This window comes from Melospiza melodia, chromosome 4 (genome assembly GCF_035770615.1).
Source record: "Melospiza melodia melodia isolate bMelMel2 chromosome 4, bMelMel2.pri, whole genome shotgun sequence".
Lineage (NCBI taxonomy): Eukaryota > Metazoa > Chordata > Aves > Passeriformes > Passerellidae > Melospiza > Melospiza melodia.
Window position 1 is genome coordinate 69503275 of NC_086197.1, and position 25268 is coordinate 69528542.

Consider the following 25268-nt stretch of genomic DNA (forward strand, 5'->3'; position numbering starts at 1 on the left):
AGCAGGCTTATCATCTCCCCATTCCCAGCCATTTACTTACATTTTATAGAAGCCATCACTTGTTTTTGTATCTTCCAAGAGATAAAATAGCTAAAAAATCAATGTGACAGGTAAGTTTTCCTCTTTATGCAGTTCCAGTTCATCTGTCCATCTATTGTGTAACGAAGTCTCCTGAGCAGCTGCAGCCTTACCTATACTCATAGAACATGAATGTGCATTAAGTAATAAATTCTTCACTATGTCTGGAGTAATCTCTGTTGTTAGTCAAGATACATGCAGAAAGTAGTATCATGCTTTAAGAACTTTAGGATGTGCTAAAGCCATTGTCAGAAGTGTTGAGTGTGCAGACTATATTCCTTTAACAAATGTGCTATGCTGACCAGGAGGTTATCTTTACAAAAATGCTAACTGGGCAAAACTTTCTCAATTGACTACTTTATATCGAGGACCATGACACTGCAGGCCTTCCAGGGGACTCAGCTAAATCCCAATGCAAAACAGAGGTCCTGGCCCCTAAATTATTAAACCAGTTTTTCCTCACCTTGTGTGTTGTGATTTGTTTTAGTCGTCCAGAATTTCGGGGTACAGACACTCGGGTGCCTGCACCGGAACTTCATGTAATAATGTTTGTAAAAAAGGCATCTTTGTGATCATGAACTACACACATACCTCTGTCTTCCTTTACTCAGTCTGCACTGGACAAACGTACCTTTTCTAGCTTCATAGACCGCTCTGTTTATTTGGGTGTTTGATTGGCTTTCTGCTGCTCCTCTCTTTTGCAGCTTACCATTTTTCCTGGACAAGCTGCAGTATTATTAAACTGTCTGAATTATGAAGCAGGAGAAAATTAAGACAGAGAACAGCACTAATACTCCAAACCTGAGCATCTCTTTCCAGCCCAAACAAGGGTTAAAAAAGACACTTCCAACTCCTTGCTCAGTGCCTGTTTCCCTGAAGGTGCTCAAGATGTCTCACTTCCATAGAGACAAGTTTTTAAAACTAAAGCCTCTCTCTGATCAGTAACTCCTGTACTGACAGTAAACAAAGCAAAATGCCAGCTTTGCAAGAGAAGAAACTTCAGTAGTGCTTTCAGTGAGGCTGGTGCAGAAGAGTCGCAGCAGCAAAAGGGAAGACTTCTTTCTGTAAAAACATCTGTAGAACTCAGGTGTCCCACTGCCTGGGATGCAAAACCCTTAGCAGGAATGCACAGGAACTGCAGAGCTTCCTCACAGAAAAAGTTTCTACAATCCAGTAGTCTCCCTTCAAATGCTGTTAGTGTAACAACAGAGGGCTCACAGAACTATTTTAGGCTCCCCTGCCAAACCTCACAAATGCCTTCCACCTCCCTCTCCTCCCACATAACTAACAGTCAATGTAAGGGCCACACAGTGAGGTTACTCTGCTAACTGCTGCCATGTTCAGGAACAGGTTTATCCTGGTGCGGGTGATTTTGGGTTTTTGGCATTTTTATTTTGCTTCCAACTGTCAGAGGATGTAACAGATGGGAAGAATTAACTCTCTTTGCTGAGGTGGCAAAGAGGAGGCTTCTGCACCAGATTCCACATTGCTAAGCACTGGGGACTCTCCAGTCGGAGAGAAAAAAGCAAGGACAATAATCTGAAGCCTGGATTCCACCACGATCTCTCCCACAGCTCATCTAGGTCTCTGGGACTTTCAATCTGCAGCAGTTATTAAGAAGATCCTGAAAGAAGTTGGAGGGAAGCTTCTTACAAGCAGAATAAAGCAAGAACATTTTCCTAGTCAGCATTATCAAATTATTTCTATGTCTACAACACAAAGGATATTTTCCCTAGAGAACTCTCATGGAAGAAAACAAACCCCATACTAGTTACATTACCCCGTTCTCCAATACCATTTCAAAGCATACCTTGATGGTCCTGTGTCCTGGTTAGCTGACCTACGCTTGAACACCTCCACAATGAACTCATCCACGTACTACTGAATCCTCACTGTGTTTATCTTAGAGTATACATCCCATGTTTTGGGGGACAGGATGCTTTACACTTGTCTCACATTTCAGCAATAGGAACTGCTGAACACCCTAACTGTGGAGAGCCTGGTTCAAACATGGCTTAATGAAAGAGGCCATGAAGGTATACAGCTGATGGAAAAGTAAAAGGCAGCTGTAAAGCAGCAGTTCCCAGGCTTGATTTTGTAAATAACTAGGTTCTCAGGCACCTTTTCTATAAACAGCAGGATTCTCAGACAGTCTTCTCATAACAGTCCTTGGCTGCTCTGGGAACAGATATGAAGGTTTTGAGAACTTTTCATATCACAGTGAGAACACTAATTTTGGTTTCAATAAACAACCACGGGTATTGTAAACAAAAGGAGGGGTTAGAGTTTTCTCTGTAACCTATCGTGAGCTCGGATTTTGCAATATGCATGAAGTTAATTAACACTATTATAAAAGGTGACTGATTTGATCAATAAATGGAGTCGATGCTGATCAACAAAGATGGGTCGTCTCCCTTCACTTCAACACCTAACCTGGAGGAAAATTGCAGGAAGATACCTTCAGAATCAAGAGTTCACAATGATTTCCCCCTCTGCTCTTAACCCAGAGGAAAGCCTGGAGTCCCCTAACCCCACCAGCCACAGCCCAACACCATTTCCATCTCTGTCCAAATTTTCACATGGTCGTTGAAACCCAACACCATTTCCATCTCTGTCCAAATTTTCACATGGTCATTGAAACCAGGCTACAACACATAATCACGTTAAGAACTCAGGTTGTTACAGTGAATTCTGACACAGTACAGTAAACTCAGTGGCCAAGCTGGCTTTGCCATCCTATGGTTTGCTATTTGGACAAATAATGTCTGAGCCCTTTAGAGCAAGTGAATGCTCTTTCCATTACTGTCGGTTTGGAGCGATGCCCCAAGAAATTCAGGTTAATTTTCTAATGAACATTTTGTTTTCTCTAAAGAGACCTGTACAGTTCCACATTGGGTTTAAACACAGTCATGAACGTTTGTTCTTCCAAGCCAATTAGATTAAATTTTTTACCTTTTTTTTGAAACTCTGATTTTTTTTCTGACAGGAACACCAGCGTTCTCACATAATCTTACCACTGTCAAATGGCAGAGGCTCATCACATGCCAAAGGTGGAGCCAACAACATAGAAAATGATACCAGTAATCTAAGATGGTACAATGGATCTAGCTTGTTTTGTGCCAGAGTGAATGAACTTTGACAAGTATTATGAATATGGAAGTTCACCACTACAATGGCACAGTACGGCAATCAAGTGGCTTTGTGTTTGTAACACAGTGATGTGTTTTATGTAACACAATGTTCTGCTTTAACAGTTAAAATATTTGCCCATGTAACCCCAGTATCAAGAGTAGTTTTAAATCATCAGAGGATGGTTACTGTCACTAGTACCAAACCAGTATTTTGCACGAAATGAGCTGACAGCAATTCAACCTGCCATACAGCCGCTGTTTAACACTCACATGCTCTGCAATGATTAACAATTGCCAGGTAAAGTCAAAGCAAGAAACCAGATTAAAAAGAGAAAGCCCACAGCTCCAAACATTACTATACTGATGTTGGAGTCTGAAAATGTAATTTTAAGAGACTGAAATTGCTTTATGTACATGTTTATTTTATTCCCTTTAGTTAAAAGACTTCATGTGGGGGCACTGTATTTTACAGAAAAATAAGGTTAGCTTAAAAAAAGTCTGCACTACTCACTGGTGGTAAACTCTACAAAGTCCAGATAAGGATAAGAGCTAGTATAAACTATTTCTAGATTCAGAAGTAATTACAGCACAGAATCTAGCTGTAAGTATCTTAGAACGTCCACCCTCCAAGTTTTAAAGTCTGAAAACTTGAGAAGTCTGGCAATAATGAGAATTGCGAAGAAATTAGACAAGCTGAAATGAAGACAGACAAAAGTATTTTTTAATATAAAAATGGTCTTTATTTCTTCAATACAAGGTAAACTACTATTGCAGTTTAAGACCAACACAAAAGTTGGACAGCAAATTGCTTAACAGTCTCCTAAAGGCTGAAAAAAAGAAACCTATGAAAGCTAAAAGTTGTGCAATATTTCAAGTATAACATCTAAAAAAATGTAATTATCCCTAAATTTACAGATTATTTAAGTACCTCTGCTGAAAATGTATTGAAATCCACATTTGCTAGGATACCATCTTACCTTGCAGAGAAATAGAGGTCTCCAAAAAATGCAGTATTCAACAGACTCTTTGGCCTGCCAGCATCAGGGAACTGTTTACTATAAATATAAAATCCTTTGGAGTCAGGCATTCTGACAGGCATCCATTTCCTTACATTTTGCAATGCAATTCTGCATTCCACCTTGGACAACCCCCTCCTGTATTTCAAACCATTTCTTGAATATTTACTCATATATCCTTGTGCAAAGCAGGAACCAGGAAATGGAATGGTACAGGAAGACAATACAGCCTTTTGTTTAGAAAGTCAGCAGTGCTGGTAATCATCATAAAAATGTTAGAGTTTACCAAATAGGAATGTATTTCACCTTCAAAACACTTGGCTTTTTTTTTTCCTTTCTTTATTATTTTAAAAAAGGACAACTGCAGTAGTAAGGAATATGAATTTGCAACCACTTATATTTATAAAAGCACACACATTCCTCATTTTCTTACATATGAAGATCAAAGGAATGTTTGTTTCATAATGTGATAATAATATGCACAGTTTAAAATATTTTCTATTACAAAATACTGTGTACAAGAGGGTGAGGCTGAAGTCTATTGAATATACTCTAAAGTGTTATTACTGAAATTATGTAAAAATCACATTACATGGTACGAATAGATAGGAATTTTTACAACTTAAATGCTCCATTCCATCAGGATCAAAAGTATATGTTTACTATTTTCAAGAGACTTCTGTAAAATTAGTGTATTTTGAAGATTTAAGCACAGGCATATGCATCATTCCAGAACCCACTGCAATCACTGGGGCTACAGAAAGGGTTCATGAATTAACAAAAGTATTATATATAAATGGAATAAGGAGCTTTATTGCATTTTGTCCAACATGGGGGAAAACAAATCCGACACGAACATCAAACTGATGAGCTTCTATGCCCCAAACTGCTCCTTAGTAAATTTATCCTCTATAGCTAAATGGAAATCTAAAAATACATGGGATGTCAGACCTTAATAGGGTATGGGGAAGAAAGGGGAGGAAGGCAAAACAAGTACAAAACCAAGAAAACCCCAACTCAACACCCCCATCCACCCCAAGCTAGTCTGAAGTATTAATTGCAAGGCATCATAATTGCAAGAGACAGTATTTCTGCATAAACATCATGATTCATCAGCATGCTGCAACCATTATGTTCAAGACCTGTGCAGTCAATTACCAAAATAATTTGAATCTCAACTGAATCCACACTGTTTCTTTTCTATATTACAATCCTTATTTTAGAAAGAATTCAAATTAATTCATATTTTTATATGGACACTGGCCTGCACTTTCCTTCTCTAAAATCTTGAAGAGTTTATATTTCAATGCAGAAGCAATTTAGTGTCTCAGATCTCTGAAGAGTACCAGTCCTAAATGTGCATGTTTTATATTTAAATCTACATGACTGACAGTATCTTAACGAGCATTCTATCAGGAAATTTAAGGCTGTATCTCAGTTCACACAAGAACCAAAGACAATTTTAACAGGCTATGTATAAAATTCTATAAATAAAAATGGGAGCAATGTCTGTTTAACCTGTACACAAAGAGCAAGTGGACAAGGAAAGAAAATCAGGAATTAGGTATTTCTACAAAGAAGGCCATGTATTTTACTAGAAACACAGATGACAAGTATATACAACATTTAAATCTCCAATTATCCACATACAACTAGGAAAAAAAACCATTTACAAGGGTTTGTGTATGCAACTAAACAATAAGGTAAAAAAATACAGTTAAAAAAACTAAGCCTCACCAATTTCAAAGGAACAAAACGAGAAAGTACTCAGTCCATAAAGAAAAAAGCTAATGTCTAAACTTAATAAAAATATCTTGTTTAACACAAAAAACAACAGCTATCCAAGCTTATAAGCCACACTGTAAATAAAAATCTGAAGTTCTGACAAACATTTTCCAAAATGCCATCAGAACAAAAAATATTGGCACAGGAAGCAAAAAAGGAATGAGGGGAAAAAAGAAAGACTGTACAGTTTCCAAAATGCTATGTTGTTCTTCTTAAGTACTTTGACCTGTCAAAATGCATAATCTTGTAAAAATTTTACTTTAAAAAAACCACCCTCTACTTCTAAAAAACAAACAACCAAAACAAAGTCTGTTGGTAAAGCACCACCACCCCTAAGTCACTACTTATTAGTTTTGTCTTTCAAGATAAAGGACATAGCCTTTAGATAATATTTTCAATGTTACTTATAAACTCAATATTTGAAAAAAATTAAGTATTTCCTCAGAGATGATTTCATCCTTTCATCAGCAAAAGGAAATGAAATACAACTGAATGAATATTAAACAGCAGTAGCCATCATGGCATCACCACCATTCAGCAAGTTTTCAAACTGCCATTTCCTGCACGTGTACAGAAAATTGTAGGAACCTTTAGTAAACCAAGACTTGGTAAAAATTCTACTACAGATCCAGTTACACATGATGTACATTAGGCATATTCCTTTTTGGTGTTTATCAGGGTCTTTGGATTTTTTCTGTACGCTTTTTTGTTTTATAAAAAAAAAAATCTAACAAAGGAAGCTCACTACAACAAGAGAGTATTACCTAAAATGCAACACAGTACATTTATCTGTTAAAACTAAGAATCTGGAGAACAGGCAGAAATAATGGACTTCATACAGGGATCTCATCTCTCAGGTCACAATGGTCATTCTGTTTAACTTACATTATTTACCCCCTGCTATTCTCTCCCTGCTATTTCCATTGCCAGCAATGGAAATATGTGAGTGAGAAATGACAATCTATGTAAAAAGAGCAACAGTCTCAAATCTATTTCAATGTGGACTAAAATATCAGTTCCTACATAAAATGCTTGTAAACGTTACTTTTATTTTAAAATTTCATATATCTACGCAATGGAACACTACTTACCTGCTGCTTTTCCAGTATTAGCTATTCCCCATTTAACTGCTACAGGCAGGTAATTTCTTCCTTGAAGTTATTACACACAGTAGTAAACAATGTTTTTAAGTAAAGAAAACAAAGTTACAACAGTACTGTTTGTAACCAATACCTATTCACAAAAAAAGCAAGAAGTGATTCATGACTTGCTTGATACAACTTTCAGTTTTACAAAATATTTAAAGGCAGTTTTCATTTTCAAACAGGATTAAACAAAGTCGTGAAATATCTTCTCAGAAGCAAATAGTTCAATTAACACCAGTGATCCCATGCGTGAGGAACTGAGGTACACAGTTTAAGAAAAAAAGAAAAAGGGGCGAGTCTGAAGCTGTAGCCAAGTGCAACAGCATCAACCTGGCTGCAGGAAACCTGGTTCAATAGTAGGTGCCAAAAATATTTGAGCATTTCAGGCTTATGCAAAACTTTAGCAGTTGCACAAGCTACTGGCCCCAACTCAGTAAAGCATAAAAATCACTCACATATGCAAATACAACACTTAAAGCATATGTTTACATTTCTTGAAATCTATGAAATATAAGCACATGCTTTATACGCTCTGGAAAACCAAACAGATTTAAATGCTTTCCTGAACAGGGTAACATTTTAAGTCAGCTGTAAAATCTTCAAAATTGGTAAAAAAGAAATCAAGAGGCTTCTAAGAGTTGCCTCTTAAAGCCATCTGAGGTCTTGAAACTTAACTTAAAACATTAAGTGCAGCTATTTGAACGAATGACAACTCCAAGAGTGTGTCTGTTACATAACATTTTACAATAGACTAAAAGCGAGCCTTTGTGCAAGGCTGACTGAAATGAAGCTTTTGCAGCTTTTATGAAATTTGCTTGCATTTGACACTTGATGAAATTTAAAACAAATTCTTTAATTTGATGCCTACTTTCACTGAGTGCTCCATTAATTTGTTTTTAGGTAAATTTACAAAACCTCATCTGACAAATTTAATCAGTGCCATTTTTTGCTAAAGACATTTTAAATATTGCCCACTGGTGAACAAGGACATACAAATGTACCTTCTCTTTTATATGCACGTGTGAATAAACCCCAAAGTATTAAAAAAATACCAAACCCATGAAGTCATAAAAATGGTAACATCTTGTTTCTTCTGGCACATTTCTAATATACAACTATGTACAGACTGCTACGGTCTTGGGGGTGGACAGGGAACACACACAAGCACTATTACTATAAAACTGTAAACAACTGCAGGATTTTGGGTGTTTTAAACCTAACTTTTCTACTCCTTATTATGGGCAGTTTAAGTTCATATGAACAGTTGAAGTTTATATTAACTCTAGTGTCAATCAGGATCAAGGCTGTATGAGAGATAAAAATTTCAGTGTGCTAAAAATCACAGACCTGGGACTATCTCACCTCAGAACAACCGACCACAGAGAGCTGCAGTTTTTACAGTTTTATAAGTCAATTAGCAAATTCACAAGCCACCTAGGTAAACACTGCTAAAAAGCAAAACAGAATTAAAGATTTCACTTAACCACCTATTTTTGTATCAAAATTGAGTGGGAGAGCGCAACATTAGTATGTTTAACTCGCTGAATCCAAGATTAGGTTGAGGCATAGGCAAGAACTATTGCGATGTTTCTGAAGACAGCATCAATGTTTTCATTGTAACATTATCTTTAAATATTGCTGAACACATGACTTTCCCTGAGGTGTAAACATCAAATAACTTGAACAGCTTTACACATCAGCCCCATTAAACAGTTTATTACAACACTACATCTACTGTAATCAGTGGTGCTGTGTACAGACATTATATGAACAGTTTAACATGAACAAACTACTATAAAAACAAGCATTTACTTGACTTTTTTTCAATTGCTTGCACATTATAATTGCCAAATGTATATAACCAGTAATAAAGTTGCAAAAGCTATAAGGTTTAAATCACACAGATTTCCCTCAAATAAAACAGTTAAGCAACATAAAAAAGTAAAAGAGCTACTGGTTACCATGTATGCAGATTTGCTTTATTCAGATCTATTCCTGTTCATATTATCCATGAATCCTTACAGGCTCAGTTCAATCACATGAAGCAAACTGCTGGACAAGCATCTTTCCTTGAAGAATGTATCTTGTCTTGCACGCTGTTCCTCTTCCTTCAGCTGTAATGTGTCAAAATTTGTGATGTAGATTTTGCTACTCCCCAAAACACACAGAAAATTGTTGGCTTATCTATACATACACAACTCGTGCATCTACTTCACCGTGATGTTAACTAACATAAAACACCCAGAAGCAGTAGCTACTCATTTGAAGTTGTTTTCTAATACAGTAATTAAAAATAAGATTAATGCTGTTGAACAACGAAGTTGAAAGAATATAAACTTCACAGTTAAAGTATTGATGATAAAGAAATAACTACTGCTTCTGTGTCTGACTGCCAAATTTATATAGAACACTTCCTAAAGTATGCATTCTGCAAGAGTAACTGAACAAGAATTTAAAGTAATTTTACCACAATTAGATTTTTACATTTTTACCTGCCCACTTACATAAGTTTTAAGATGGTTTGACAATTAAGTAATTAATTGATTATATAATGAAGTGGATGGCTCACAGCTCAGTAACATTTAAAAGCACACAGAATCTGACACCAGTACTTCAAAAGACTAGTGGCAAGCTGGATGGGGTTCACATCTAAAAATACACACTTGCAGTTATGCACAAGAACCCACTTTTCAATTAATACAATGTAGATTTGCAGGTTTCCTCACCTCCTTGCCCTTGAAAAAACCCCAAGCCCTACTTCCTGTTCTCATCTATTTTGGCAAATCAAGGAACCACACAATTCAAAGTTAATTACTGTAAAAGTTCACAAAATACTTGGGATAGTATAATTTCATACACTGGATTTCAGTTGAATTCCATTACAAAACAATTAGCTACCTTAATTTCATTAATAATTCACAATTTCAACACTCAATTTCAAAATAGTTTCAATCAAGTTCTTTTAAAAACCCAACACATTAAATTATTCATTTGAAAACCAAGGCATTTAGAGAAGCAATTTCATGAACATGCAACAGTACACAGCTGTCAAATATTCTTCTATTAGTACAATATTTTCAAAGCTGGGAAAACTAAGTATGCAATTTTTCTTCATTTCCTCAAAATGACTGTTAACAATAACTTTTAAAAATTCCAAAGTATAACCAAGTATATCCTATACACTATAGTATGCACATAAACTAATCCCGATCAGTAAGTGAAATGTCTTCTCTTATTCACAGATTTTGTTCCCAGGTCCTGAATGCATCAACAACTACTTCTGGGAAAGTTCCTTCCCCAGAGGCCAGTGTTTCCATGGGAGTTATGTATTTCTGAAATTAATTAGTAGCAAAGTGACAAGGTGCTACCTCCACAAGAAAAACACGTTGGGAGCTGTGAGCTAAGTTAGCACAAACAGAAAGGAGAGAATCTCAGTTTTCTAGTGGAGAAAAAGTCAGCACTTGACAGCTGTGAGACTGCACATCAGAATTTGCTGCTCTCATCATACAATTGCTGCAGCCAGAATTATGGACCTTGATTATGTCTATGGCAACAGTTAACAGATCCAAAGCGCCCTATATAGGATTTAATACTACCATAAGAAAGCTTCAGTTCCTGGGAATAATTTGCTATTATCTGTAAAGGTACTTATGGATCTACAGGAACTTTAAAGAATGCACAGTAGAGTGAATTTAGGATTAATGCTTTTTGGTATAGGGCTTTTAAGATGGTCAGCGCCACACTGAGCCTTTATTTTTAAAAACATGACCAACTAAAATCCAAAGTAGTGTACATTTCAGTTCCAAGTATTCTGCCACTGTATCTTGGCAAAACTGGAAACTCCTGTGGTTCCAAAAAGAAATAAATCTGTATGGATTATACCTGCATGCTCAGCCTTTTTCAGTATTCTACAAGCAAGTAGAATATTGAAGAAACAAAAAACCTTTTAAAAAATTAAATCTCTAGTCAGTATTTCTTGGCATCTTTTCCATCTGCCTCAAGCTCATACGTAAGCTATCTGTCCCAAGCATGTGTTAGATTTGTACAATTTAACACCAGACAGCAATCATTTTCTCAGCATTTCTAGCAAAATTTACCAACTCTATCCAAATTTCAGACTTAGGTGTTGAATGGAAATTTTGTGGTTTAAAAGTTAGGGGTTTATGCCAGAACATTGCACAAATGAAATCCCAGAACTTGAGTGATCAAATATTTCTATATTTATGCAAGATGCAACTTGAGCACTTTCTTACCCACAAAAACACATTCTTACAACAAAACCCCAGTAATTTCTTATATATATATATATCAAAAGCATCTTGCAATAGCAGCTCTAATTTTTCCCTTTAATTCAAATTATCCAAACATTCACATAAAAACTTTTAACAGCCTTTAAAAGTTTGAAAATTCTACAGCAATTTTAAAGCTGTATATACATACAACCCTCAAATTTTATTATAGTAGTTTATTTTCAGAGATTGGATTTCAATCTCACATGTTCACATTTCAGTAAAATGTACAAGATACATTTGTTATTATATCCTAGACGCTCCTACGAATTACTTCATGTAATTTTCCTTTATTTTATTCTATACATGAAGAAAAAGAAATACACAAACAAAAAAATCTCAGAGAAAATACCAGCTTAAAAGCCAAAAATTTCTTTTTAATTTAACCTACATGCCAGAACATCACAAAATACCCCAGATATTCTGATGCTTTAGCTGTAACATAGTGAGCAAGAAGGAATTTCAAGCTTGGCTTTCTATTTGTCTTTCAGCATGTAAGCACAGATACTCATGTGGTTCTGATCACTGTACACGTACAGACTATTTAATCAGCACTAGCATCTTCTCACATTTGTTGCCTGTTACCCCCTCTTATTTTGAGTGTACTTACCTGCTGTCTTTGCTCAGTCTTAGTGTATAATTTAAGATCAACACAACAACAATTTCATGACTGTATATGAATAATTTTACATGGGGGAAAATCCTCCTAAACTAACTTAATTTGTCAGGTATCTTTCTTCTATTATCCCAGCCTATCTATTCATCAAAACTAACTGATGAACAGAGAGGTGCGTTCAGAAAATTCAATCTTTAGTTTACAGGTTAAAAAGATATTAATTATTAGCAAGTATTTTTCACATTCATATATGAGGGAGAGACAAAAAGGTAGATCAAGCTGCCACATGTGTCTCTTCTTTTTTTTTGGTAAAAAGAAATCTTAGTTCTCAAACCACAATGAGCAAAAGTAAAGAAGTTTTTTTTTCATTCTTTGAAGAACATTGGCAAACCAACATTTTCACTACTGTATTTCATATGCATAAAAGTTTCTTGGGGAACTTTTCACACAGATCACATTTGTCAAAACTAACGAATTCACAAATAAAGAAGCCCAGGATATGAGGAAAAAAAAAATATAAGTGTGTCTACAGACACCTCAGAAGTCAGTAAAATTACAGCAACATATTTATAGAAAAAAGTAATAAAAGTTAATCATTTGAAAATAAGTGGCATAAGATATTCTGTTCATTTTTTAAATCCTCGTTTCACCGTCAAGAAAATCAATTCATCACTGAACATTAACAGACAAACTCTGTATTTCTGCAAAGCACCAGAGTAATAGTTAAAACAGATTTTAAGAAGCACATAAACCACGGTCATTGCTTGCCCCTATTCATGTTATGCTGGATTGCAAATACTGAATCAGATGCACAAAGCATCATTTCTCTGGTGAATGCTAAATACAGAAGAATAGTGCCAGCCCCACATAAAACACACAGTTAAGAAAAAAAGAAAGAAATTAGGTAAACAATATTAATAATAGTTCAACACTGAGACCTGATATAATTCTAGACAGGTATATATACCCAGGTCTTGAACAATGTTACCACATGATTCACTTAATATTAACTAGAACCTTATTATTAAAATAGCCTATTAAAAGCAAGCATTTGCCAATTCATTCCAAGTTTTCTTAAAAGGCTAATTTCATACTTCACTTGATGTTTAAGTGGTTATTAGCACAGTTACAGAACCGTTCCAACTTAGAGAAGCAAAAATATAATGAATACTATGTAAGCCATCAGTACCACTTCCCCTCCTACTAACACAAAAAAATCTAACCATGTTATTTCTTCAATCACTCTAAAGCTGAAAGTAATTTCAGAGTGATCTGAGAGCAGAAGAAGCATACAAGCCTCAAACTTCAAATTATTTTGCTTACAGTGGTTTGAGAGCAGAAAAATCAGAGAGTAAACATGAAATATGGAGTACAAAGTCTACATACATATCAATTGTTACAATGCTGTGGTTTTGTCTTTGCAATTCAATCCAAATCCAGTTTAAATAGGAAATAATCAATCAACCCAGTAACAAAAACATAAAATGAAAAACTTAACATTCAGCAGTTATAGAAATTCAGACAGATTAAGACTGGGACAACGTATCAGCTAGAAATACATTATTGATTCTCAGTTAAAAAAAAATTCTGCCTAACAAGTCAGGACTCATGCTGATGAAGTTACATTACTATTCTGTTTGTACACATTAATTCTGCTAAATATCGTTCTATTGGGTTCTCAGTTTTTTTGATTTATACAGGTTAGACACTTGTCTTAAATCCATTGTTCTCTTTTATTATTTAAAAAAATAATATCTTTTATAATTATATTTGCTTTCTATGAGCAAAGGCAAGATGTTCCAAAGAAGTTTAAAGTAATTCAGGAGAATGGGTTGTCAATGTACATGAAGTTTTACTCAAGTGAAGGCACAAAAATCTTGCAACAATTTGATTTTAAATCATAAAGTGTACAAACAGAAGTGTAAATACCTGATATGGTACAACTAAACTTTTTAAAGTTTTGCTGTTATAAACATATTTTGTATGTTATTCCAATTTAAGCCATCTCTATAAATGTAATACAGAACAAACAGAATTTCACTGTTCACAAAAGTTTTCACAATGGACCCTCAGAATCCTTCTGAACTAGACGTGTAACATTTTGGAAAAAATGCCAGTACAGTATCACAGTCATGACTATAGGTACACAATAAAGGAGAAATATAAGTGCCATTCATAGGGTGCAGGCACAGAGGCAACTTCATGTTTTCTGGCAAAACACAGTAATATGGGGAATAACTCATTTCAGCACTGTTGATATTTATTAAATGACTGAGTGTTAAATCAGTTTATGAATATTATTCAATGTAAAAAATGAAACAAAAAATGTATGGGAACATACATCTTAGTGAAAATGAAACATACAAACCAGGAGATAACTGTATTTCTTTTATATGTGCGTGTGTGTGTATAAATATATAAAAACAAAACTACAATAAAGCTCTTCTTCATTAAGACAGAAACAAGACAAACTGTTTACAACTTAACTTAAATTCCAAATGCTTTACTTTACATGTAGTATACTAAATTTGGCATTTAAATCAAGTTCTTAGGACCTATTTTCTTTGCACAAGGGAATCTTACCAAGTCCTCCTTTTGAAAGAAAAGAGAAATCCCAGCAGACAACAAAGCTGAAGGATCTTGCAAATATAAAGCCCACCTGAACTGAGACTGAAATCACAGTCACAGTGCAAATTATGCTTCAGAAATTATAAAATGCAACCTAATGCTGTTTGACATATATTCTTGGGGTAAGAGTAGGAAATCTGTACTTGGCACAGTAAATCTGGATCTATGTGCATAACACTAAATACACAAAAATCAAAGCTAGATCAGTAAATTATGCCAAGGGTTAAAAAAAATTATCTTTCGTTTTTCATTCCAGGCTATTAGCCATTTTTAGTATGCTTTACTCATCTCCACCAGAAGGAAAACACTCTGGAAATGTATCCATTACTCAGCTCAATGGTTACCTCTATTAGTAACAACTATTTGCAAATATCAAAAATATGCAGCTACTATAAAAGGCAAAAACCCAGTTCAACAAAAGAGATTACATTTACTTTTGTTATACCTGTATTTTTACATTCTCTTATTTTACAGTTAAGAACCAGAGTTGATATTTTTACTAAATTCCAGAAATATTTCTACCAATCCATTTTTAATGGCAAAAAGTATCACTAACAGAAATATACTGCCAACTTTATTTCAGCTGCCATGTTTCACCTTCCTATTTAAGCCTTTGATTCCCCTTCTTTAAGTCTGTTATTTCTTTTTGTGTCCCCTGCTGGTACATGAACCTGAAACAACATCCCACTTAACTCTCAACACACTTAGAGCATTTACTACCATAATTTGTTCTCTCCCAGAGGAGTGGCAGTGACAAAAAAAGCCTGACTGAAAAACTAACATTTAACACATACAGAACTGTGTTTTCACTTAGGACTATACTACATTTTATTTGACTTTTGTAAGTTTTGCTCTGTAACATCTATAAATGAACTCCCATGAATAAGAAAACACATGCAAATCTGGAAACTAAATCTGAAGTTAAATGTAAGACATGGAAGCTGGGCAGACAGGCACGTCTACAAACTTCAATTTCAGTGCAGATGTAGTGGAAGTTCTTTCAAGAAGAGAAAAGGCCACTGGAGAGCCACTACTAGGTATGATTGGTTTTTTTCAATTGTCAAATATAAGGAATCATGGGAATTAGGAATCAACCCTAAAAGTGGTACATTATATAATGTCAACATTTTTATGTATTTAAAGCAGTGCATTGAAAAAAATCATTGTTTAGTGTGCTACTCTAGCTGTCTAGACATTTGATGCATACAAGACTTCAGATACATGAAACAAAAGAGCGTGTTAGTTTGTGAACAACCAGAAAAGAATTCTAGTGTTACATATTTGTTTACTAGTCTTCAGAAAATGACTTTACTACCAGAAGGGGGACGGACTGAAAAATCAGGGTGGTGGGCAGCAACTTGTAATAAATTGTACTGAAGGTTAATACCTGGATTTAGCTAGAAAGCAGAAGATACTGACAGGTCACATTTCATAACATAAAGAGCAAAATCTGGTTATATTTCCTGAATTTGACTAAAACTCACCAGGAAAAAAAATAAAACAAAAGCAACACAAAACAAAACAACAAAACCCACAAAATCACCACCGCACCTGTGCAGGGACAACTGTATGGACACTGAAATAATCCACACACAATCTATGAAGGGCTAAGTGCTACAGTCTTTACAGAAGTATAATTTAAAATACAAAATTAGTATTTTTAAATACAATTAAGAAATGAAACTGTAAAACTCATAGAATCTTTCAAGATTACAAAGAGAACAGTCTGACTTATTGCCTTTTTAAGAAGTGGTTCAATCACGTTTCATAAAAACTGAGAACACTATTATCAGCCAAAATAAGAGAAGTGGCATGCAGAATGTAGAAGATAATTGCAAAAATACCTGCTCCCTCTCAAGATGAGTTAATTACCTGTTATTACTTACCTATGTTCATGTCAGGTGCTGCAAGAAGAAAGTGATTCAGTACATACTGAAGGATATTTAAATCCAGACATGAATGGTATATATAAATCTAGAGTGGTTATTTTAGTAAGTCAGTGAAGCTCAAGAAGACAAAAGAAATGCTCACCTTCTTTAACGGTGACGATATTCTCTCTCTCTGTCCCGTTCTCTGTCACGATCTCTGTCACGATCGCGGTGCCTCTCCCTCTCCCGGCTCCTTTCCCGGTAATAGTCATCGTGACGGTCTCTACTGCGTGATTTGTGCCGCCTACTTTTTTCTCGTGACCTACTGTGGTCCCTCTCTCTGGATCGCTCACGTCTTCTAAAAGAAATTACTTCATTAATTTTTTTCTTCAAAATATTTGCCATCCCCATGCCGGTTTTGTACTCTGCTTACGAGTACGAATTTGATCAAAAATAGGTATAAGGGTAGGATCTGTTCATTGTGACGCAGGTATGTTTTTGTATATAACATTAAAGATGCCCGGTACAAACAGTGGTGGCTAAGAACTCAGTTACAGGTAGTAAGGGGCTCCCACTTTCTAATGTAGCAAGGAGAAGTCAAAGTACATACTCAGAATGGAGGATGACTGAAATCAGATGGGGGAAATGCACCACATATCAAACAATCACTACAACATGGCTGCTAATCTGCATATGGAAAATATGGGCCAAAACCACTAAATAAAACTAAGAGTTAAATTGAAGTTAGTCAGATCAATTTTGAAAAGAGGGTTAATTAAAAGGCAGCTTTCCTAGGTTCAGGAAATCTTTATTTGGTTCCTTCACACATTTCCTGCGCAACTCAGCAAATCACTGACTTCTTACAAGCCTTAGTTTCTTCTGTGTAAACTAGTCCTGCACCACACCTTCTCTTTTCTAAGTAAGAGTAGATGGACGAGGAAAGTTTTACCTGGATCCAGAACCATAAGACTTGGACTCAATTCCATGAAGGCAGTCCTGAAGAGAGCTAATGAGTACTTTGCAGCGATCATCTGCAGATACTTTGGACTGTTTGATTAAGGAAATCGCAGTTACCAAGGTCTCTATAGCACTTCCATAGTCCCCTGAAAATCATGTAAGATCAAGATCAGAAAATTATGCAAATTAAACCAGATTTTTATCTGTAACAGTATTACCATTTTGCATCTAGACAATTTACTCTAACACCAAATATTAAAATACTGTCCTGATCAGTACTCAGAAGGTTTTCTTAGAAACTAACAGAAGCACAGTACAAAATCAGTCATAAGTTGTATCTACATTCAGCATTCTATCAGGAAAATGTGGCTTCAGCTCTTTCAGATTCCTAATTTTTAAAAAATCCTATAAATTCTTTTCAGTTGGGTAGAATAACAAACACATTGAGTTTTACTAACCAGCACTGGCATCTGATACAGCTCTTGAAATGGCACTGCTTGAGATTGCCCTATTTCTATTCATGATTTCTTCAAATTCTGCTTCACTTAAAGGTGTCCTCGCAGCATCCATTTCTCTGCAAGCAATAAAACTAGTATTTAAAATGTTAAGGAGAACTTCAGAAGCTATCATTGCAATTTCAACAATCCAAGTTTGCAATTTTAAGCAGTGACAAACAGAAAAGAAAGCAGGATCTGGGTTTGGTTTTGGTTTTTGTTAAGGACCATCGTTACAATACAAAATCCTGAAAGCTTAAAAAAAAAAAAAAAACCAAAAATACCCCAACAAACCAACCAAACAAAAAACCCCAAAGAAACAATTAAGACATGGCTGTATAAATAGACTTTTTTTTTGTTCATCCCATCTATTTCAAACATTTGGCAGCACTTAATATTGTGCTTGACAAATATTTACAATTTTCGCAAAATCCTTGAAGGTACATAAATAGATATTCCCAACTGAATGGATGTGGAAATACATGTACATAGGCAATGCAGCTTTGAGCAAAATTAGAGAAAATTTTCATAACAGTACTGGAATCAGAACTATATGATCCTGTTTCCCAGATCTTAACTAAGACCAGAATGCTGTAACTTTTGAAAAACATATAGAGTTATCATCTTTAAAACACTCAATTTTCTGAATGATAGGTCAGCATTTTACAGCAATTTTTTTTCTTAAATTTCTGGTCAAGGTACTCCAATTTAATCTCCCTACTAGTCACAGTAAGGAGGAAGCAATAAAGCAGAATCCTTGTGCTCATTACACTTCAATTATCAGCTACCTATACAGGGTTTGCAAAGTAACAGAAGTAAACCTAAATTTTCCCAAAAGTTTTGCAGTGTCCTATTAGCCAGTCTCTGTGTCACATAGAAAATTTGGAGAAATGTGTTAAGAGATAAATGCTGAGACTGTCAAACTGGCCCACTGCTTGATATTTCTAGAACAGTGTTAGTTCTTCTGGTAGAAAGAAAATGCAGAATAATAAGCAATGCTATCCTCTTAATTGCAAGAAGTGGAACAAGATCCTATAGCCAGTTTAGCATAAGAGGAAATGTCTAAAAATTCATACCTCCCTGAGTTTTGAGTATTATTTTTCGTGTGCCTCCCATAGAATGGAATATGTAATTTTTCTCTTATGGACATGTTATTTCCAGTGAAACGCCTATGATATATAATTAATGACAATTTAAATAGTTATGGATGATAGCTTCAACATTATTAATGAAAATACTGGACAGTAAGTTATACTGTCCTATTCCCACTCCTTCCCTCCCCAGACATTCTATAAACTGCAGACAACCTTGATTTAGTCCATCAAAAAACACCCAACACCTTATATATTTTAGGCAATTAAGCCAAATGCTTGGATTTCTATAGGGTTTTTTTGTATGAACATCACATGTACACAAATGCTTGGGGGTTTTAAACTTTGCGGTAAAAAAAGAATCAAAGCACAGTATCTTTGCAGGAAACATTTTAAGCCAGAAAAGTGTGTCTCATGCTAGCAGTAAGATTATTACTGAAAAATTCAAATCTAACTATGTAAAATCGTCTCTTAGAATTTATGCCAAAACTTTTGACAAATACAAATATGGTGAAAATCAAGAAACAGCAGCAAGACAGAGATGCTTGAAATCACAGATGAAAAAGATGTTTCAAACAAGATGTGAAAAACTTGACAAGTCAAGTCAGGGACTTAAGAACTCTGTCACAGATAGGATTAACCACAGGAAAAGCCACTGCTACAAACACAGCAAGATTGCACCAAATGAGCAGAAACATCTTGATAGGAAAGGAAGGTAAAAGTCTTGCAGTAAATTCACACCTGGCTTTTAAGACAAACACTAAATTTTAATTAAATTCTGAAGAAAAAAGGGACAAGCAACAGTGCTGTAAGATGAAAATGGTATGACCTCAACATATGCACATATTCAAAAAGGAAAACTCCAGAGCATTCTTAAAAGGCAGCCTGCAAAGCACCATGATACAGGTAAAAGTCAGAATTTCGAGTTAAGACAGAAGCACAACCAGAAGCTGCTGCATAAGAAATGATATATAAGTTTACATGTAGAACACATGGAATGATGACACTGCCAAATACAGCGAAGACAAACAGTTCAGAGCTGAAAAGGGAAGTGAGATTACTGGTGTTGCATTTCAGGATTTTCCTCCTGCTGCAAATACGCTTCTCAGATTTAATCCCTTGGAGAAGTTAAAAGGGGCAAACTACAAGATCTGTGGGATCCTTTCTGGCCCTACTTATAATTGTTCCTAACATTTGCATTAAAAGGGAAAAAAATCAAATGCTTCCAACAAGAGGAGTAAAATCTGCTACCCAAACACATTAGACAAAAAGAACTCACCTTCCAGGTGGCCCATAGTCACCTCTGTCATATGGTGGAGGTCGGCCATATGGGTCTGTCGGAGGCGGGCCCCGGCTGTCTGAAGTGGGTATGCCACTATTGGCAGGTGGGGGGAAGAAAGCTGGATTCACATGTGGTGCTGGTGGTGGAGCACCTGGCGGTGGCCCAGGGAGATGTGGAGGAGGAGCAAGAGTCAGGGGTGGCCCAAGAGGGCCAGGTGGACGAGGGGGAAATGGACCCGGAGGTGGAGGTGGACCCTGCTGAGGTGGTGGTGGACCTGGTGGTGGCCCATAGCCTGGAACTGGTGGTGGAGGGCCTGGAGGAAGTGGCCCAAGTGGAGGCTGACCAAAAGGCTGTCCTGGAAACAGAACTGGTGGTGGTGGACGATCACCACGATTAGGAGGTCCAGCTAATGGAGGTGGGAGGACCTGACCAGGTGGTGGAGGGCCTGGTGGGCCTGGTGGGCCAGGAGGACCTAAGGGTGGACGTGGGGGAGTTTGTCCAGCTAAAATAAAAACAAACAAAAAACAACAAACAAATAAAATTGAGTGAATAAATACAAAGAAATAAAATTCTTCAGTTTGTTTTTTTTTTTTTTCCCAAAAAACAATTACAAAAAAAGAAACCAACCCTTCCTCCCTGAACACTGTGCAACATGTCCAAGACATGCATACTCCTGCTTTGGGTCCAGTAGTTTAGAAAATTTTTAGCTTATTACAGATGTCCTGTATCTATCGAAACTAAACATCCAGAGATATCTAAAAAGAACAACATTAACTTGTACACTGACAACTCCCCTCCTCAAATCACTTAATCACCTGCTGTTGTTTCCAAAACCCCCAAGAAGATTACGAAAGCTAGAAAACATTACATCTTACTGCAGCTAGTCATTCATGTGGGGCTTAAGATAAAATATATAGTAAAAATATGGGAGAAGCTGTACTGGAGAAAGTAATGTAATTGCAGTATCCAAACATTCCTTTAGATTCTCAGCTGTTTTTTCAATTTGACTATGTCCCTTGGACTGTTGGTAGACAATCTATTACTGAATGACATTTACTAAAAAGCACGTCAGCTGAAAAAAGAACTTCATGGCAGTGCAAACCTAACTGTTGAACGTATTTCTTCTATATCAGATTCCTAACTAAACATGAAGATCTCCTCTTCAAATTTCTGGTGTTTCGAGTGCCTACTAACTGACCACTCAGTGGGCATGAATCAAAGCTGAATTTCTGATCATATGCAAACTTGTACTACAATAAGGAAATCAGTTGCTTTACACTCCTCAACACAGGCAATTCTGAGCACATATAGCAAATCACAAAACTCAACTACCCTACACTGAAGCCAAATCTACTTGCTAATGTATATTGACATAGTATAAATAATGTATCTAAAAAAGCTCTGGCCTTGCTACCAAATTTACTAGGTCCAACTTCCTCTTGAATATCAACAAATGAACAGTCGAGTCCTACAATCTGGCTGTAAACACTGATTATGGCTCAGTACTGAATTGCCTTGATCTTAATCATTTCCCAAATAAGTATGCCATATTGAAACACATGTAAGATTGGAACTCCATATATGCATAACTGTACCTGGGAAAGGTGGTGGTGGCCCTCCTGGCCCTGCTGGTCCAGGGAATCTGTCTCCACCTGGAATGGCACCTGGAAAGCGGCCCCGACCTCTGTTACTAGGTGGAAATGCTGCTCGTGAGCTTCCTCCCGGGGGACCAGCTTTACCTTCCCCAGACATCTGGCCAGACTGTGTGGCTGCAACGGCAAAGCAAAAGTGTCATTACATCGACCAAAATAGGGTGAAGTGTTTCAACCCTTGACCTGAAGTTTTATGCAGTGCTAAAGCATGACCCCTTATGAGCACCAACTTGCTCCCTGTACCCAAACCCAATGCATTTGGGAAGGAAAACACTCTTTGCTAAAATACTAAGCCTCATACTAAAGGAAGACGATTGGAGAGACTGCCAATCCTTCCTTCCACGAAGCCCAACACCACACTGAGCAACACAAGACATGGTGCTAAAGTACAGCATGGAACCTCTCTTCCCCATTCTATCACAAATACAGACCATCCACACATTAGAATTCAGTCCAGTTTGTCTACAAATGTTCAATTTCTAAATGCTCTTGAGCTTTTTTTTTTTTTTAAATAATTATGTCCACAGGAAATTGAGAAAACATCCACAGCTGTTAAGACAAGAGTTGCACGAAGCTGCAACCCTCTGACAGAATGCAGCAGCTCTTCAGTGTATGAAGCGATTTCTTTAAACAAAGATAGAAGTTAATTTACCTGGACTTTAAGTATTTTATGGCTATTTTAAACTGTGTAGAAATTACAAGATGCTGGGCTAAAAACCTGTCATTCTACTTTTTCTGCTTTTCCAAGACAGCACTTAAGAAAAGCTTACTTTTCCTTGACTGCATTTCAAATTGACTCAGAAACTGTTTATTACACGGAGTTACAACAGGATTCTGCCCATGCAATTCTCTTTTAGGCAACAAATCCATCAGCTTTTTGGAGGATGCTTCCGATCCCACACCCACAAGGGCAAACCTGAAAGGAAACAAAAACAGTTACACCACAATTTGTTCATCTTCTGACATCCTGACATCTCATGAAAAAGATTACACACAGTAAGCAAAGGAATACTTGACAACTAGACACCAACACAGGTCTTAGTCCAGTTTTCAGAACAGATAAAATAATTTATTCTAGGACATAAAAGAAGGAAACAAAACAGCAAGTACAGGATGCATCAAAGTTTATCCCAACAAAGGCAGCTTTTTGGCAGAGAATCAACAGACTACATAATGAATTCATATGATGAAGTTATTAAGCATACACTCATACACTGTGCTCATTGCTGCCAAAGATGCAGAAAGGCACATTCATGCAGTGAAATTTAGGTTGCCAGTGAAAAATGGGCTCAAGCAATTACTTTAAATAGCAAATAGAAAATAAAGATGTAAAGAAAGATTGAATAATGAAGGCTGGGGGAACAGCATTTGCACTGAAGAAAAACAAACATCACCACCAAACCAAAAAAAAACATTTAGAAATAGTCTTATATGAAGATTATCAATGAGCTTCAACTCACAAAATAATGAGACACACAGTACCATCACAAAATTTATACCTGAAACTTAAGTCATTAGTATGAAATTGTATGGCAAATCATTTCTGGATCAATAAGCTAAGATGAGCAGTTCAAAGACTGACAATTATGAAAATTGAGAACTCCTTCCTCTACCAAACTTCAGTCCACATATAGAAAAAACCAAGTTCTTACCCTTTCGACTGGCCATTAGCACGGTTTTCAAAAAATTTTATCTCCAAAATGTCATTTACCCCCAGTGAATGAACTGCTTCAGTTAAGTCTTCATCTGTTGTCCACTGAAAAATATTTTTAATATTCAACTATGAGAGCTTATCTAAAACACCAGGCAAAGGGCAACTAAATTTTCCATGGATTTTTGAGTGTGTGTGTGTGTGTGTGGGTGTGTGTGTGTAATTGATCCAAAGGAATATTTTATTCATGCTGTCAATATATTCTGACTCTTGGAGCAGTCATTTTCATCTTACAATTCAACAATTAGTTCAGCTAATTCACGCACATTTTGCTGATTCCATTCATGTACTTCAAAATGGGACAACTTCAGTCAACAGTCAGGTCCTTTACTTACCCATTAGCTCCTGAAGTACTGTAATAACTAATGAAAAAAACACCCACAGTAAGAAATTATCAGAAATTAAAAAGAATTAGTTTTTTAAATTTATCTTTAAAAATAGAATTTTGCATATGTGGGCCCTGAAGAACTTGATTTCATGTAACCAGATAAAAGCTCAACTTAATTCAGCACTGACCAGTCCTTGCACTGTTTGCTTTACTGCAATTGATTTTAAAGTACTTTCATTCTAATAAAAGTAATTTTCCTAAGGGCACCTACAGTTCAGTGAGTTATGATAAACCTGTTCTTCTTGGACAGAGAAATAAGCCTCAAGACAAATACCTGAAAACAGTTATGCTGAAAGAGTCACTGCCGATGGAAATGGCCTGGAAAAATGTGAAAAGTAATTTCAAGAAAATCCCAGAGCAACCTCCTTTTAAAATAAAACCTTCAGCAAGAGTTTAGGAAAAATTTGGCCTGTTTAGTAACCTTGAAATGTTTATAGGCATGAAGTATTTAACAGTTTAAAATAGTTTTCTTCTTTCATTTAGTTCTCTGAAAACCTTAAGAACACAGTAGCACAAATATGCTTTCATAACACTTTAAATGTGACAGAAACTCTCAAGTTTATATTTACTGAAGACTTTCAGGATTTTTAAGACATCACAACAGCTCCAGACAGGCTCTCTGAATTTCAGGTAAAAGGAAAAATGATCTCACAACCACAAATGAAAATGGAAGAAAATCAAACCAACAACAAAAACAACTGGGTTGTGATACACATAATATTTCAAATAAAACATTTTAAAGCAAAAAATTTTACAAGTAGTTACATCCATAATTAAAATCCCTGTCTACAACTACACAGCAGTAAGATACTTACCCAAGTGAGATTTCCAATGTACAAGGCAATTCTCTTTCCAGTATAGGTATAGACAACATTTGGTGCAGCTCCTTTACCTACATCATCCCCAACAGATGGCGGAAGAGAATCCATGTAATCACGATCCTCTGGAGCATCTCCATTATTTGCAGATGGAGAAATTACATCATCATATAAATCAATCTGATCATGCCCACCATATTCAGCTTCCTAAAATAAAAAAGACATCTTGATTATAACTAATATTACTTTTAAAACTTATTGAAGCAAAAGTTGTGATAACTGCCATGTTCCAGAGACACAGTAAGTCTGACAACCACCT

General features: G+C 36.0%; 1 protein-coding gene across 5 annotated transcripts in view; it reads right to left on the reverse strand.

Annotated features, from left to right (window-relative positions):
- Window positions 1-5792: 5792 nt before the first annotated feature.
- CPSF6 (cleavage and polyadenylation specific factor 6) overlaps window positions 5793-25268 on the reverse strand; it is a 29979-nt gene continuing 10503 nt past the window's right edge. Inside the window, exons 2-11 of one of the 5 annotated variants that reach the window (XM_063155083.1) lie at window positions 24947-25156; window positions 23685-23788; window positions 22803-22948; window positions 21976-22149; window positions 20378-20882; window positions 19084-19176; window positions 17972-18087; window positions 17506-17659; window positions 16720-16911; window positions 5793-9269 (exon numbers count right to left, since the gene is read on the reverse strand). In XM_063155083.1, coding sequence (XP_063011153.1) covers window positions 16725-16911; window positions 17506-17659; window positions 17972-18087; window positions 19084-19176; window positions 20378-20882; window positions 21976-22149; window positions 22803-22948; window positions 23685-23788; window positions 24947-25156 — 1689 coding nt within the window. In that variant the 3' untranslated portion in view covers window positions 5793-9269; window positions 16720-16724. Of the gene's footprint in view, window positions 9270-16715; window positions 16915-17505; window positions 17660-17971; window positions 18088-19083; window positions 19177-20377; window positions 20883-21975; window positions 22150-22802; window positions 22949-23684; window positions 23789-24946; window positions 25157-25268 lie in introns of those variants that run through there. The other 4 variants (XM_063155081.1, XM_063155085.1, XM_063155084.1 and 1 more) reach the window with 4 other exon arrangements.